This window comes from Porites lutea, chromosome 10, assembly GCF_958299795.1.
Source record: "Porites lutea chromosome 10, jaPorLute2.1, whole genome shotgun sequence".
Taxonomy (NCBI): Eukaryota; Metazoa; Cnidaria; class Anthozoa; order Scleractinia; family Poritidae; genus Porites; species Porites lutea.
Window position 1 is genome coordinate 30,130,563 of NC_133210.1, and position 11,638 is coordinate 30,142,200.

At 39.9% G+C, this 11,638-nt stretch overlaps 2 protein-coding genes across 2 annotated transcripts; one reads left to right on the top strand and one right to left on the bottom strand.

Annotated features, from left to right (window-relative positions):
- Positions 1–4,495: 4,495 nt before the first annotated feature.
- Positions 4,496–7,980, top strand: LOC140949974 (barH-like 1 homeobox protein). Its single transcript, XM_073399128.1, has 3 exons — positions 4,496–4,741; positions 5,839–5,907; positions 7,579–7,980. The coding sequence occupies exons 1-3, from the start codon at positions 4,564–4,566 to the stop codon at positions 7,908–7,910; spliced, it is 579 nt and encodes a 192-aa protein (XP_073255229.1). The 5' UTR covers positions 4,496–4,563; the 3' UTR covers positions 7,911–7,980.
- A 519-nt stretch (positions 7,981–8,499) lies between these two features.
- LOC140949977 (uncharacterized) lies at positions 8,500–11,001 on the bottom strand. Its single transcript, XM_073399130.1, has 4 exons — positions 10,682–11,001; positions 9,660–9,869; positions 9,001–9,147; positions 8,500–8,691 (listed from the first exon to the last, which is right to left on the bottom strand). Exons 1-4 carry the CDS (start codon positions 10,809–10,811, stop codon positions 8,627–8,629), a joined length of 552 nt encoding a protein of 183 aa, XP_073255231.1. The 5' UTR covers positions 10,812–11,001; the 3' UTR covers positions 8,500–8,626.
- Between the last annotated feature and the right edge of the window lie 637 nt (positions 11,002–11,638).

Sequence of the window (11,638 nt, forward strand, 5' to 3'; positions counted from 1 at the left end):
CTCGGTTTTCTCGTTTTGCCCTGGGAACGAGGGTTAAGCTTTCGTAATTGGCTGAAAGCTCTTAAGCACTTCACAACCAATCAGAAATGACGTTTTCACGAAATTCCCGCGCTTGCTGTGCCGAATACCAACCTCGTTCCCAGGGTTAATTGGTTCTTTGAAATTTATGCTCGTATTGTGATTGGTCAGACGACCACGTGTCATTTGGTTTTGGTTTTACAACATAAAAATGTTTGCCAAAGCAAAAAACCCAGGTCAGTTATTTGAGTATTCATGTTGTCAATTTGTGCTCATAATCCTTAAACCTGTTCTGTTTTTTTTTTCTTTCAGGAAAAAGCTGGCCAAAGAAAACGATAACGCAAACGTGTAACATTAAACGAGCTCCATGGAATTGGAGTTCTTTATTAATACTGTTTAAGTTAAATCGTTTCATTTAGAAAAAGGGATGATAAATCAAAGGGCATTGCTTCCATCAGCCTCGTTTTATGGGGGAGGTGGGAAGACGAGATAGACTGGAAATGAAATTGAGTTTCCCTCAACATAGTTATCTTTAGCTACAGAGCAGCGCGATAGGACAGTACTGCCGTCTTTAACCAAACTGCTTGCTTGGAGAAAATAAGTTATCTGCAATCCTTACGTAATTCTGCGGGCAAATAGCAAATGGACTTGGGGATTTTGTAGGGAGGCTTAAACTGGGTGTGGTGTTTTATTTTTCAATTTGTAGACAAAATAAGATATTTCAGAAGTGTTGTCGAATTTACATTTTCTTATTGAGAATGTCTAGATCGGATCTCTGCCTTAAGGTCACGTTTTTTTTTTTGGCCAACAAAAAAATCGCTGTGCTTAAAGAAGCTCAAGTCACGTAAAGCCAGTTGGGCTTAATATCAATTGGTTCATGCATCAGCTTGCGTATATCGAGACATGAATAACGCGGGAAGTTTGGCAGAGGGCACAAAAGAGGCGTGCGAGTGGCTTTACAATATACAATAAAACCTATCGTCTGAACCGAGGGGGTCTGGCTACGAGTCCTAAAATCATAGGATTATCAACATGCAACACAAAACTCAAATAATTAGAACGAGCACATCGAGACCAATAATAAATGAGATGCAGACAACACAATTCCCAAACTGAAAATTTACGTAAATAAATGTATGGACATCTGAACATGGCCCTGATCGTAAAGGAGTCTGGTTCCTATACCATGCTGATGAGCACTAATAAGGGCCAAACAGCATTGCCCAGGTGCTGTGGCTGTGCGCATGCGTAAGATACTAGCCAGGCCCGGCCGTGGGTTGGTGTCGATGTGTGTGACTTGGCTGTGGCTTGTTCATATTGAACTGATTAAAGCCAAACTGAGGAGATTTTGTAAGGTTCGGTGTGCTCGTGTTAATATTAGCGAGCTTAAGCAACGACGACGATGTCGGCAACGAGAACGCCAGAAAAGTAATAGGTTTCGTTTGTTAAAACAACAACTTTGCATGACGCTTTTTTTTAAAATTTTTTTTAGCCGCCGTTTTACGGCTAAAACGTGAAAATGCCTAATTTTACGTTTGTCGAGGACGGAGACACAAGACAAAAACTTCCTTTTTCTTTTCCTGAACTTTGATACAGTCGTTTAGAATTCAACTCCAAAAAAAATTGCCAACATTTGACGAATTAAACAGGATGGAATAAGCGCGACAAAGTTTGAGGCAGCGGGAATTCGCCATTTTTAAGTGACGTTTTGGTAGCCGTCACCGCGGTTAATGCTTAAGCTTCCTATTACCATGACACGGAGTTTTACCTAGTACCCTAGGTTTGAAAACAGGACATGGAGAGTTTGTGTATTCTGGCGAGCGATAATGTTATCCTCAAGTGGATTTTATAAAACTTGTAACCAGACTGAAAGTGCACCTGTTATTTTTGAATGTTTAGGTACAAAGCGTGTGCTACTATACTAATTTTGAAGAAAGATAAGAGACGGTTTGCAGTCTGGTAATTTTTATCAAATGTACTCCTTGCGTCATTTTCTAGAACAGATCAACACCTTTGAGTGTTTTGCTAAAAACTTGGAAGACCAGTGATAGATGATGGCGGAGGTAAAATTATTTGATGAAAAAATACAAATATAGACAGAAAAATGTTGTAGTAACCAGAATAAACCTTTAAGAAATTTCTATCTTTTTGCCAATGAACGAGTGTATTTTCCACTGTCTTAGAATGCACTTCATGTATCTTGCTACGAGTAACACGAAATGAACTTGGCGTTTCTTTCTGATGACGTCACGTCAGCTGCGCTCTAATCGGCAAAAGCATTGATAAAACCGCGTAAAGGAATTTGTGCTGCAATATTTAGATCATCGGTTACCTAGCAAAGCAGAGGCACCTGCAGATATTGCACGTTATAAAAGCGATATATAAATAACGTAACGCTTTAAATTGTTGTAATTATTTAGCTAAAATAGTTATTAAAAATAAAGTATAAGTCAGACTTTCCTACTTTTTTCTTCTTTAACTAACGGTGCTTTCCAAAAGTCAGAACTGGCTGGCCGGACCATGGCCGGACCAAACATTTTGGCAATGAAATAGGCTTTTTCCAAGAAGTTTTGCTGAAAAACCATCTCCTTTGTACATAATATTTAGGTTTTGAATGATCTGGACGGTTAGTTTTGATTAAAAGTGGAATTCTTATTACGATGGGAATGGGCTGGCCTGTCGGTTCTGACAAATGGAAAGCGCCCTAAGTAACCCTATTTATCCTTGGAGAGTTAGGATCGGGGAGGTTGGGTTGGACAGCTAGGATAAGATACCTCGTATTCGACATTAGAAGTGGCCTAAAGCCGGGGGAGGTACTCCCTTAAATCCGACACATAGGTATGCGCCGCCCCAAAGGGTAGGGTTTTTGCGCCGTTTTGGTCTGAAAACGGGTATACTCTTTGTAGCATTCCGTTTGTAGGATTCCAGATTCCTTGAGCTGTTTTCCAGATTCCAAAGCCCGGGATTCATGATTTCACAAGTTTGGGGTAAGGGAGGGGATGGTCTGGTCTGGTTTTAGAGGAGATTTTTTGCCTCTTTGGAATAACTGTAAATGTTGTAAAGAAACGTAACTGACGTCCGAATTTGTTATCGTATGGGTCATTTAGTCATTAAGTGGTGCGTTATATAGCGCACATAGAAACACTTTAAAGTGTACTTTTATGAAAGCAAATTTCAGCGTAATGAGCGAGCGGTCAATATTCGCATCTTATGACGTCATGATGCCCGTACAGAAATTTTTGGCGGGAAACAGTGATATTGTTAGATGGGCTGTTAGACGCGCTCTCTTCATTGCTCTGTGACCTCGAAGTTGCCATTTGAGCGAGCGGTTGAAGAAAAACACGTCAGCTACATAAAACGATCATTTTGCACAACTTAGAAAATGCTGAGAACAGCCTCTAACTTCCCAATAATGTGGAAGTTTAAGACCAAATTTTTCAGTAAATTTATTTTCATTTTTATCACCGTTTTACGTAAACAATTTGAAAAGATTTAGAGCTGGGCACGACATGAGGTGCTCAGAGAATTCCTGGCAGTACTGATTCACACGACCTAGCTGCCACTGTTTTGGTTATTCCTGCTCTCGGCTGCTTTTTCCCACGATGATAACTTTGTTATTATTGTTTTCTTCCAATGCCCCCATTATCAATAGCTGATGAGATAAACCCAGTTTAAGAAAAATAACAAATGTCTATTTGTAAAAAGCTGAAAATCTGCAGAGTCATAAAAAAGTGATGCTTTTAGGCCCCTTTCTTGCTTATCACTATTATTTTTTTTCGAAGACAAAACTACAGTAAGATTTTATTAGCCCAAAGACGGAACCCTTAATTCCAAGTTTGTACGTGCAGACGATTAATTGCAATTGTTACACTGTTGTTACTCACTTATAATAACCTTTTATTAAAAGACAACGTGAATCTATCAAGTATTTTAACATCTGTAGAATCCACTTTTCTTTTTTATTCATACTAAGCCAAATGTTGTAAGCAAAAAAAATCCCAACTTTATATAAGTATTTTTTCAAGGGATTTATCCATGGTTGTTCAGTTAGAGGTTTTTAATGTTGCCACTTTACTTAGAATGGGCTTGGCCTGTTTAAAAATTCCTTAAACGTGAGCACGTAAATTGGCTGATAATTTCAAGTAGGCTTTGTATATCAATGTCGTTGTTTTATGGACATTACGCCACATAAATATGGTCGTTGATAGAGTGGTTGAGTTGGCATTTCAGTGCTAATCGTGTCTAGCATAGATATTTAATACCACAAAACAAGACATCTGATTCTTGTTATTCTAACTTCTTTCAGTAAATAACTCAGATACATTACGCTGATAGCGTTTTTGACCAATCACGACCAAAAGGCCAACTAAAGTTTTGTAAACACAGATTATACGATTAACACTCCATGAGACCACGATAATTGACACAATTATCTTAAATTCAGACCTCCTTGTTAGCGAAAAAGTTATAACGAGAACATTAAAAAGCATTGCGGAATTTAACAGTTTTCAGGTTGCTGTGCCCAGGCTTGGGCGTGCGATAAAAATGCTTCAACAGTTTACCACCAATAGCTTCGAGCTCTATTTAAGAACATGGCCAAGATCGTCGGCGTTTAGAAGACCAGAACGGCATGAGAAAGCCCCAGCAACGAAAAGTTTCATGATCGATGATATTTTGAAGAGGGTGGAACCGGCAAAAAAGAGCAAGGAATATAGTGAACTCTGTAAGTAAATCGAAGTCTTGTCTAGTTACAACTTTTCAAACTCCAAGTTACTTCGTGTCCCGTTTTAAGTTATTTGTAAGTGTTGCGTGGCAAATCTTAAAGAAGTGAATGATGCGCATTAGCCGGCTTTAGTGTTTTATCGCCGAGATTCATTTGCTGATTTGGTTTCTTTTTGAATGGAGTTACACGATTTTTGTCGTTTGCTTGTAACATGTTGAAAATTAAGCCGTGTTATTGTTTGGCAACAAATTTGTTAAACTGCCGACAACTTCTTGTTCAATTCACAAATCGACGTCATTTAATAAAATTTGCTGTGGTTGCCGACCCACTTAGCAAACAGGAAAAACGACAAGCAACACAGGAAAGTATCCTGAATCCTTCAATTAAGAGGTTTCACTTCAAAATTTGGAAGTTCAAGATTATAAGAGTAGGAGAAAACAAAATGCCACCGTTTTGGAAGTCAGTTGGTTGCAATCACGTTGGTAAATTTAGTCTAGAGGGGACCAGGCGGGGTGACGGCTTTAAAACAGTCTAAAATACCACCAAGATTGAGTTCTGGTAAACTTGAAATTCCAACGCAAGTGTTTTTATCAGTGGAAATTTCCTATAAAGATTAGTCTGGCCTTGCGTTGAGTTACCAATACATCAAAATTGTTACAAGCCGTGTCGTTGTTAACGGACGACCAATGTCACTGCATTTGAGAAAAATGGATTGTCGCTATTTCTGTTAATAACTCCTTGGTTCTCGCTCTTGAAAGCAGGTATAGCGAAACCATAAGTGAATCCCGCAGAACAAATCATGCCACTCCTGGAAAAACGTTTTCAGAACTCAGTTATAGAGTTGCAAGTTAGGCGGGTGGAAGGCAGCGGGGAACAGAGGCAGCAAACGATGAAGTACGAGGATCCATTGTGTTTCAAAACTCTTTATGACAACATCATCATCTTTTTCAAGTCACACCTACCTCGAAAATTTCTTCTGGCGAACTGTGTATCAGCTTCAAAGTATTTCAAATAAAATTATTCCTTGACGGAAGTCTATGAATAAAATTTTCAACGTATGGTACAAGAATTAAATGTCAGAATTTTAATTTTCGCAGCATACATCTGGAGTGGTCACATGCCAACTTTTTCTCTATATCAAGCTAATATGGACAAGCTAGACGCCTGTAAGTATAAACCTCTCGCTTTGATTTTTTTTAGGGAAGAGTGAAAATCCCGGGGGGGGGGGGGGTACTCCCCTATATAAGCCATATATGTATGTGCCGCCCCAAGGGGTAGGGTTCTTACGCCGTTTTGGTCTGAAAACGGGTAAAGACTTTGCCCACTTGGGTCTGGAATCGGGTACGGTTCTCGAGGGAACTTGTAGGAGTGCATGAACGTGTTCATCGTTTCAATTCCACGGAGGTAGAAAGAAAGAGATATATGAGAACGTGAAATCTTTTCCGTTCTTGTTCTAATCAAGGTAATGATGAAATAATTCCTTAGACGCCAAGTCTGAAAACGGGTGTGGATTTTAGAGGCCAGGTCTGAAGAGGGGTGTAAAAAATTACATTTTTTGGTCTGAAATAGGGTCAAGATTTGGAGAACCGGGTTGCACACCCCACCAATAATTCCCAGGAGTACCTCCCCGGGGAAAATCTTAACCGTTTAGGGGTTTTATTGGGTCAGAGACTGGTTCACTCAAGAGAAGTACACGTGGACACAAGAAGTATGGCAAATGATCTGATAGAAACCCGTGGCGTGTGTTTAATATTGGTAGCCCAAGCGGGGAGGTTTATTAGATATTAGGCGTTCAAATATTGGTAATAGGACTGAGTGGAGTCCAATTGGGCCGTAATCATACGAGTGATTAACAAAATCGAACGACCGTGTAGTGGGGATCCGATTTGTTAACTCACGAGTATGATAACAGACCGAATTGGAGGACACAAAGTAATGAACCATTACAATTTCCAAAAAAAAATAAATGGATCCCCTTTTCTGAAGGAGTTTTTAATACCGATTACCCAAAATTACGGACAAGTCACTGGTAGACACAATCTCATGTTACAAATTTCGTCCATTTTGGAAAATCCCCTGTTTGGTAGGGTAATTGGTTATTGCTATAATTATTGTGATAAATTCTGCGATTGGTGGATTTAGCTGAGTGCACTCAATATGATTGGCTGATATAACTGTTCGATTACAGGTGTCCGATTACAGCCGACTGTCCGATTTCAACCCTAGACAATAATTAGTGAAAAATAATTTTAAGTTTTACTTTAGGTTTTTAATAAAGCAGTTAATGCACCAATCAAATTGAGGAAATTGTAATGGTTGCGATTAGACAGAGAAGCGTTTATTCTCATAACTGTAACAAACTCCACAGAATAATCGGCTTTCGGCGAACTCATCACCACGGCAGACTATATATCCAGTAGTCCATCCACTGATACATCTAAGTCGCTTAGAGATCAGATCCTTAGTTTGAACCTGACACTCAACAGCTAGGGTGTAATGCGCAGACTCTTGTCAAACAAAAAAACAAAAAATAATTGAAATGATTTTGCTCTATTTTACTATTTCCTATTATTATGGAGCAACTGTCATGGGGGGCGTATTAGACAAGAGGCGTTTATTTGAGAGGACGTCTATTGGATAATTTACGCTGAAACTCGAGACTTTTTATACGTCCAACCTAAACGCATTTACCCCTCATGATAAGAAAAAAGGATCAACATTGAAGCTTGGCAGTTCCTGAAAACGAGACAAAAACGGCTCTTGAAAGAACATTATGGTATTTTAAGAAAAAAAATTTAAAAACCCGTTTTTGACATGACATGTATTTCTGTATTTAGATGCAAAACAAGCAAGTCAGAGAAAAACTGAGGTGGTATGCCCAATACCGAAGTATTTTCGCGCCTTTTTGCACGATAGCCGGCGTTTCCGCAGAACACGCACAGTCTTCACGCGTGCGCAGCTTCACGAACTGGAAGAAAGATTTGAACGCGAAAAATATCTGTCCACGCACGGAAGGAAGGACTTTGCACGACAACTAAAACTCACGCCGTTGCAAGTGAAGACGTGGTTTCAGAACCGGCGAATGAAATGGAAAAAGGAAATGTTGAGGAAAGACCCGAATGCTGTAACAACGCGAGCGAAGGGTCGTCCCAAAAAGGACGAATTCTGATTGTATAGATGTTAACGAAGTTTTCATAAAGAAAAAAGTATAAAAAGGAGGCGGAAATTCGCAAGCGTAAAAATAATTCATGCGCATGTTTACTCGCGCAAGATTCTGCAGTTGTAGTCAACGTTTAAAGGTGTAACTTTTGACGTAAATAGAATTTAGTTTAGAATTATCAAGTTGTAATGTCACGTTATGTTAGTACAAGCCTTATCTTGTTGTGATTTTTTGTAATAATTGCGTTGATAAGTTTTATAAGGGTTTTAATTGTACATTTAGGGGCTTTGGGTCTCATTATATTGTTTGAGTTACATTTGCTAATGATGAGGAGAAGAGGAAAGTATTGCTCAGTAGATTTCATTTGAACAGCGCAGCCGCGCTTGTTAGAACCAACCTGTCTTGCGTAATTTCTTAAACAGTACCGCATGAAAGTAATGATCAGTAGCTTTTAGAGGATTTCTTCCACAGATTCGAAAGCTAGTCTGACTAGAATGGGTAGAAAAATGGAGAACAGAGCTAAGAACTGGGATGAATAAATATTAATTAAACGATATCGGTCTCTTGCAATCTGTCAGTGGGACTAAATGTTGGTTGATTGAGTATAAGAACACATTTATTCTCTCACGGTAGCTCCTGTCAAGGAGAAAAGTTTAGTTTTGGTTAGAAATCATAGATAAATGGAAATAAAGAATATAATACATTTGTTTAGCCATGCGTCAATTTCACTGAGCTTCTTCGACGGAATGTTCCTGGCGTTTCGAGCCGGACGCTTTATCTCTGCTTTTTACTGCAAGAGAACGAGAAGAAGCTGTAAGAACATTTGTTGAATGAAAAATTATAGAAAATTATGCTCCAAATGACGAATTATACCAAACTTATGCTAGCACAATCTATCAAAGCCTAACCACGTATAGTGGAAATTTGTCTGGAAGTTTGTCTGGAAGGTTTTCCGAAAGTTTGTCTCAAGTTTTTCTGGAAGTTTAGCCAAAACTTTGTCTGAAGATTTGTCCGAAAACCTATTGATATTCTACCATTCTCGTTGCCGTCGCCGTTGCTTAAGCTAACTAATGATTGACAGACAACGTAGTGTACTCACATTTTTCGTATTCAAGTCTTCTGTTAGTACGGCGCATGACAAAGTTGATAACTCCTTTCTGTTTAGTCACGTGGCATATGTAATCACATAGTAGTAGGAAGAACACACTGGCTGTAATCACAACGATGATGGCAACCATCTTCATGTCTAAGGATCAATTTAATGAAATCTGTTTTAGTCCTTAAACAGTGAATGACACCGGAAGAATTCCGTAAGTTTAGTACAATTCAGGATAAAAATAATTTCGAATCTCCATTCTCTTATATAAATCACTCTCTGGATCTTCAAGGTCAACGAAAACGAATACTTTTAATTTCTGAATCACTTTCTGAAATACCCGTGGAATTAATGAGTAAAAGTTATGATTAGCTGAGATAGTTGGATGAGATAGTTTTGGCGCCGAAGATGAATCCGTAAGTAGCATGAAAGTTTGATTTTAATGCGATGTGACCCAGTTCTTCTAGGAGACATGGAGGTTTCGAGGTTATTTTCTCCTGTATAAGCGCAAGGGAAAATATTCCACAAAATGGTCTTGGCCCGCCCAGGAATTAGTTTCCTGGCCGTGGATTTAATTTTTGTACCAAATTTGGACCTGTCATGATCAGTACAGTAAGCAAAGGGAAGAGGAATACAAATTCCGCAAGAAGACAGTGTTTTACCTCTTGGCTTTTCTCCACAGTGTTTTCCGTTCCGACCATCTACAGCGTCTGCGATCTTGTGCCCTGATTGGTCCACGCACCAGCACGTGTCCAGATGAATAGAACATTGGATCACGTGATACGCACCGTTTGCATTGCATCGAGGCAGAAATTCGAGTCGCAGTCTTGGGTCACGCGCAACGATGCGGTCTCGTTGACATTGCGTGGAATCTAGAAGATATCACAGTTCGTTTAAAACCGCCAAAATCCCGAATCTTTACCAATGAGGGGTTCTCTACTAAAGAGAACCCGGGAACGAGGTTGGGTGTCATCAAAACCGGGTAGAATTAAGCTGTTATGGAATTAATCAGTTTTGTTTGTATGGCTAAATTTTACCAGCCATAGTTGAGTGGAACAAGTCAGTCATCCCGGGCACCGGCAATCGTTTCAAGAGGTCTTTTCCGAAAGTAGGGGGCAAGGGAAATGGAAAATAAAACTTCTCAGTGTGCCTACCGGTAGTCTGCGTGGCAGGTGTTTGGAAGTGAAGGGATAGGGGGTTTTGGGTGCGTGAGAACGCGAAGGGCGCGCGAGGAGAAAGGGAGAAAAAACACCTGCTACGCAGGCTAGGGTGCCTGACCGCGTGGACACGTCCACGCATCATGAGAGGAGATCTCTCAGATTTGTGGCTGACTATAGGAAAAAGAATTAAAATCTGTCGTTCAAAGCAAGTTCTGAAGAGTCTAGCCTGCAGAACAGGCGTCATTTTTTTTAGCTTTTCTTTCAAAGGAGCATGGCCATACTGAAGGCTAAGCGCGAGGTGGGTGTGGAGCGCGAGTTCGCTTGCTGGTGCTTCACGCGCCCTCCACGCCCGCACGCGCCTGTCATCTGATCTCGTCTCCGGGGGTTTTCCCTTCAAAAATGGGAGGGGCCCATTTTTAAGGGAAGAAGTACATTATATTCTTTCGCACTGATCATAGGGATGAGGAAAAAAATACAAGCCTGAAAGCGGTTGCGTTGCAGGCTTTGCTTAACGCAGAACTTACTTTTCGTTTTATCCTCTTGAAGCTTTATCGTGATGTCACCAAATCCTAGTCTGTTTCGAGCTCTACACTTGTAGTCGCCAAAGTCAATGTCACGATAGGGAGTCACGCGTAACGCACTCACTCCGTCCATATTTTCTACTTTCTGTACACAGTACTTGCAATTGGTGTCCAGTTTCTTGCCGTCTTTTGTCCAGTGCACCTTAGGTGGGGGGTTACCAGTGTAAACGCAATTTAAAGTGGCTTCTTTTCCTAGAGGACTAGTTTTTACATGGTCTGAACGGCTTTTGTCGATGCGAGCCTTTTCCACTTTGGGCGACACTAACAAAAGTGAGTATAATCTGGGTCAGTTTTACAGTCTGGATAGCAAACAACAATGAGTATAAAAAATTAGATGACATTCACTTTCAACAAGTTATATTCTAATTCCCGACAGCCCTTATCCTAAGCACAAAGACAAAGTTTTAAAAAAAATTCTTTAAACATAATTTGCGATTTCTTCGATCTGTAAAATAATAAATTTCGACAAACAATGACACATCGTGGGCTTCCTTCAAGTTTCTACATGTAGTACAAAGGAGTGAATGTTCTCTCCCTTAACTTCCCTTACCTGGACTTAAGAAGGAATATATCCATAAAGTGATAAAAACTGCTGTTTTCATGACATAGCTGACGATGCTTTCTTCCAAAAGAAAAGTGTTCTTCAACTGTGACGTAATAACAGAAAGGGCTCGCGCTCACGATATGCACGTATCCTCGCGCGCGCGCTCGCGAAAAAGACGTACCCTCGCTTACCTTACAAAACTCCTGAAAAACAGATTTATTTTCACTTGTTTTGGCTTTGCGTGGACACTAAAACGATCTTCTCAGAGACTCTCGAACTCCCGAGATTTATGAAAACAAAGAGTTCGAAAACGGCCTCTGCTTGAATAATTCATGGCATTTTTCCAGCAATATTTG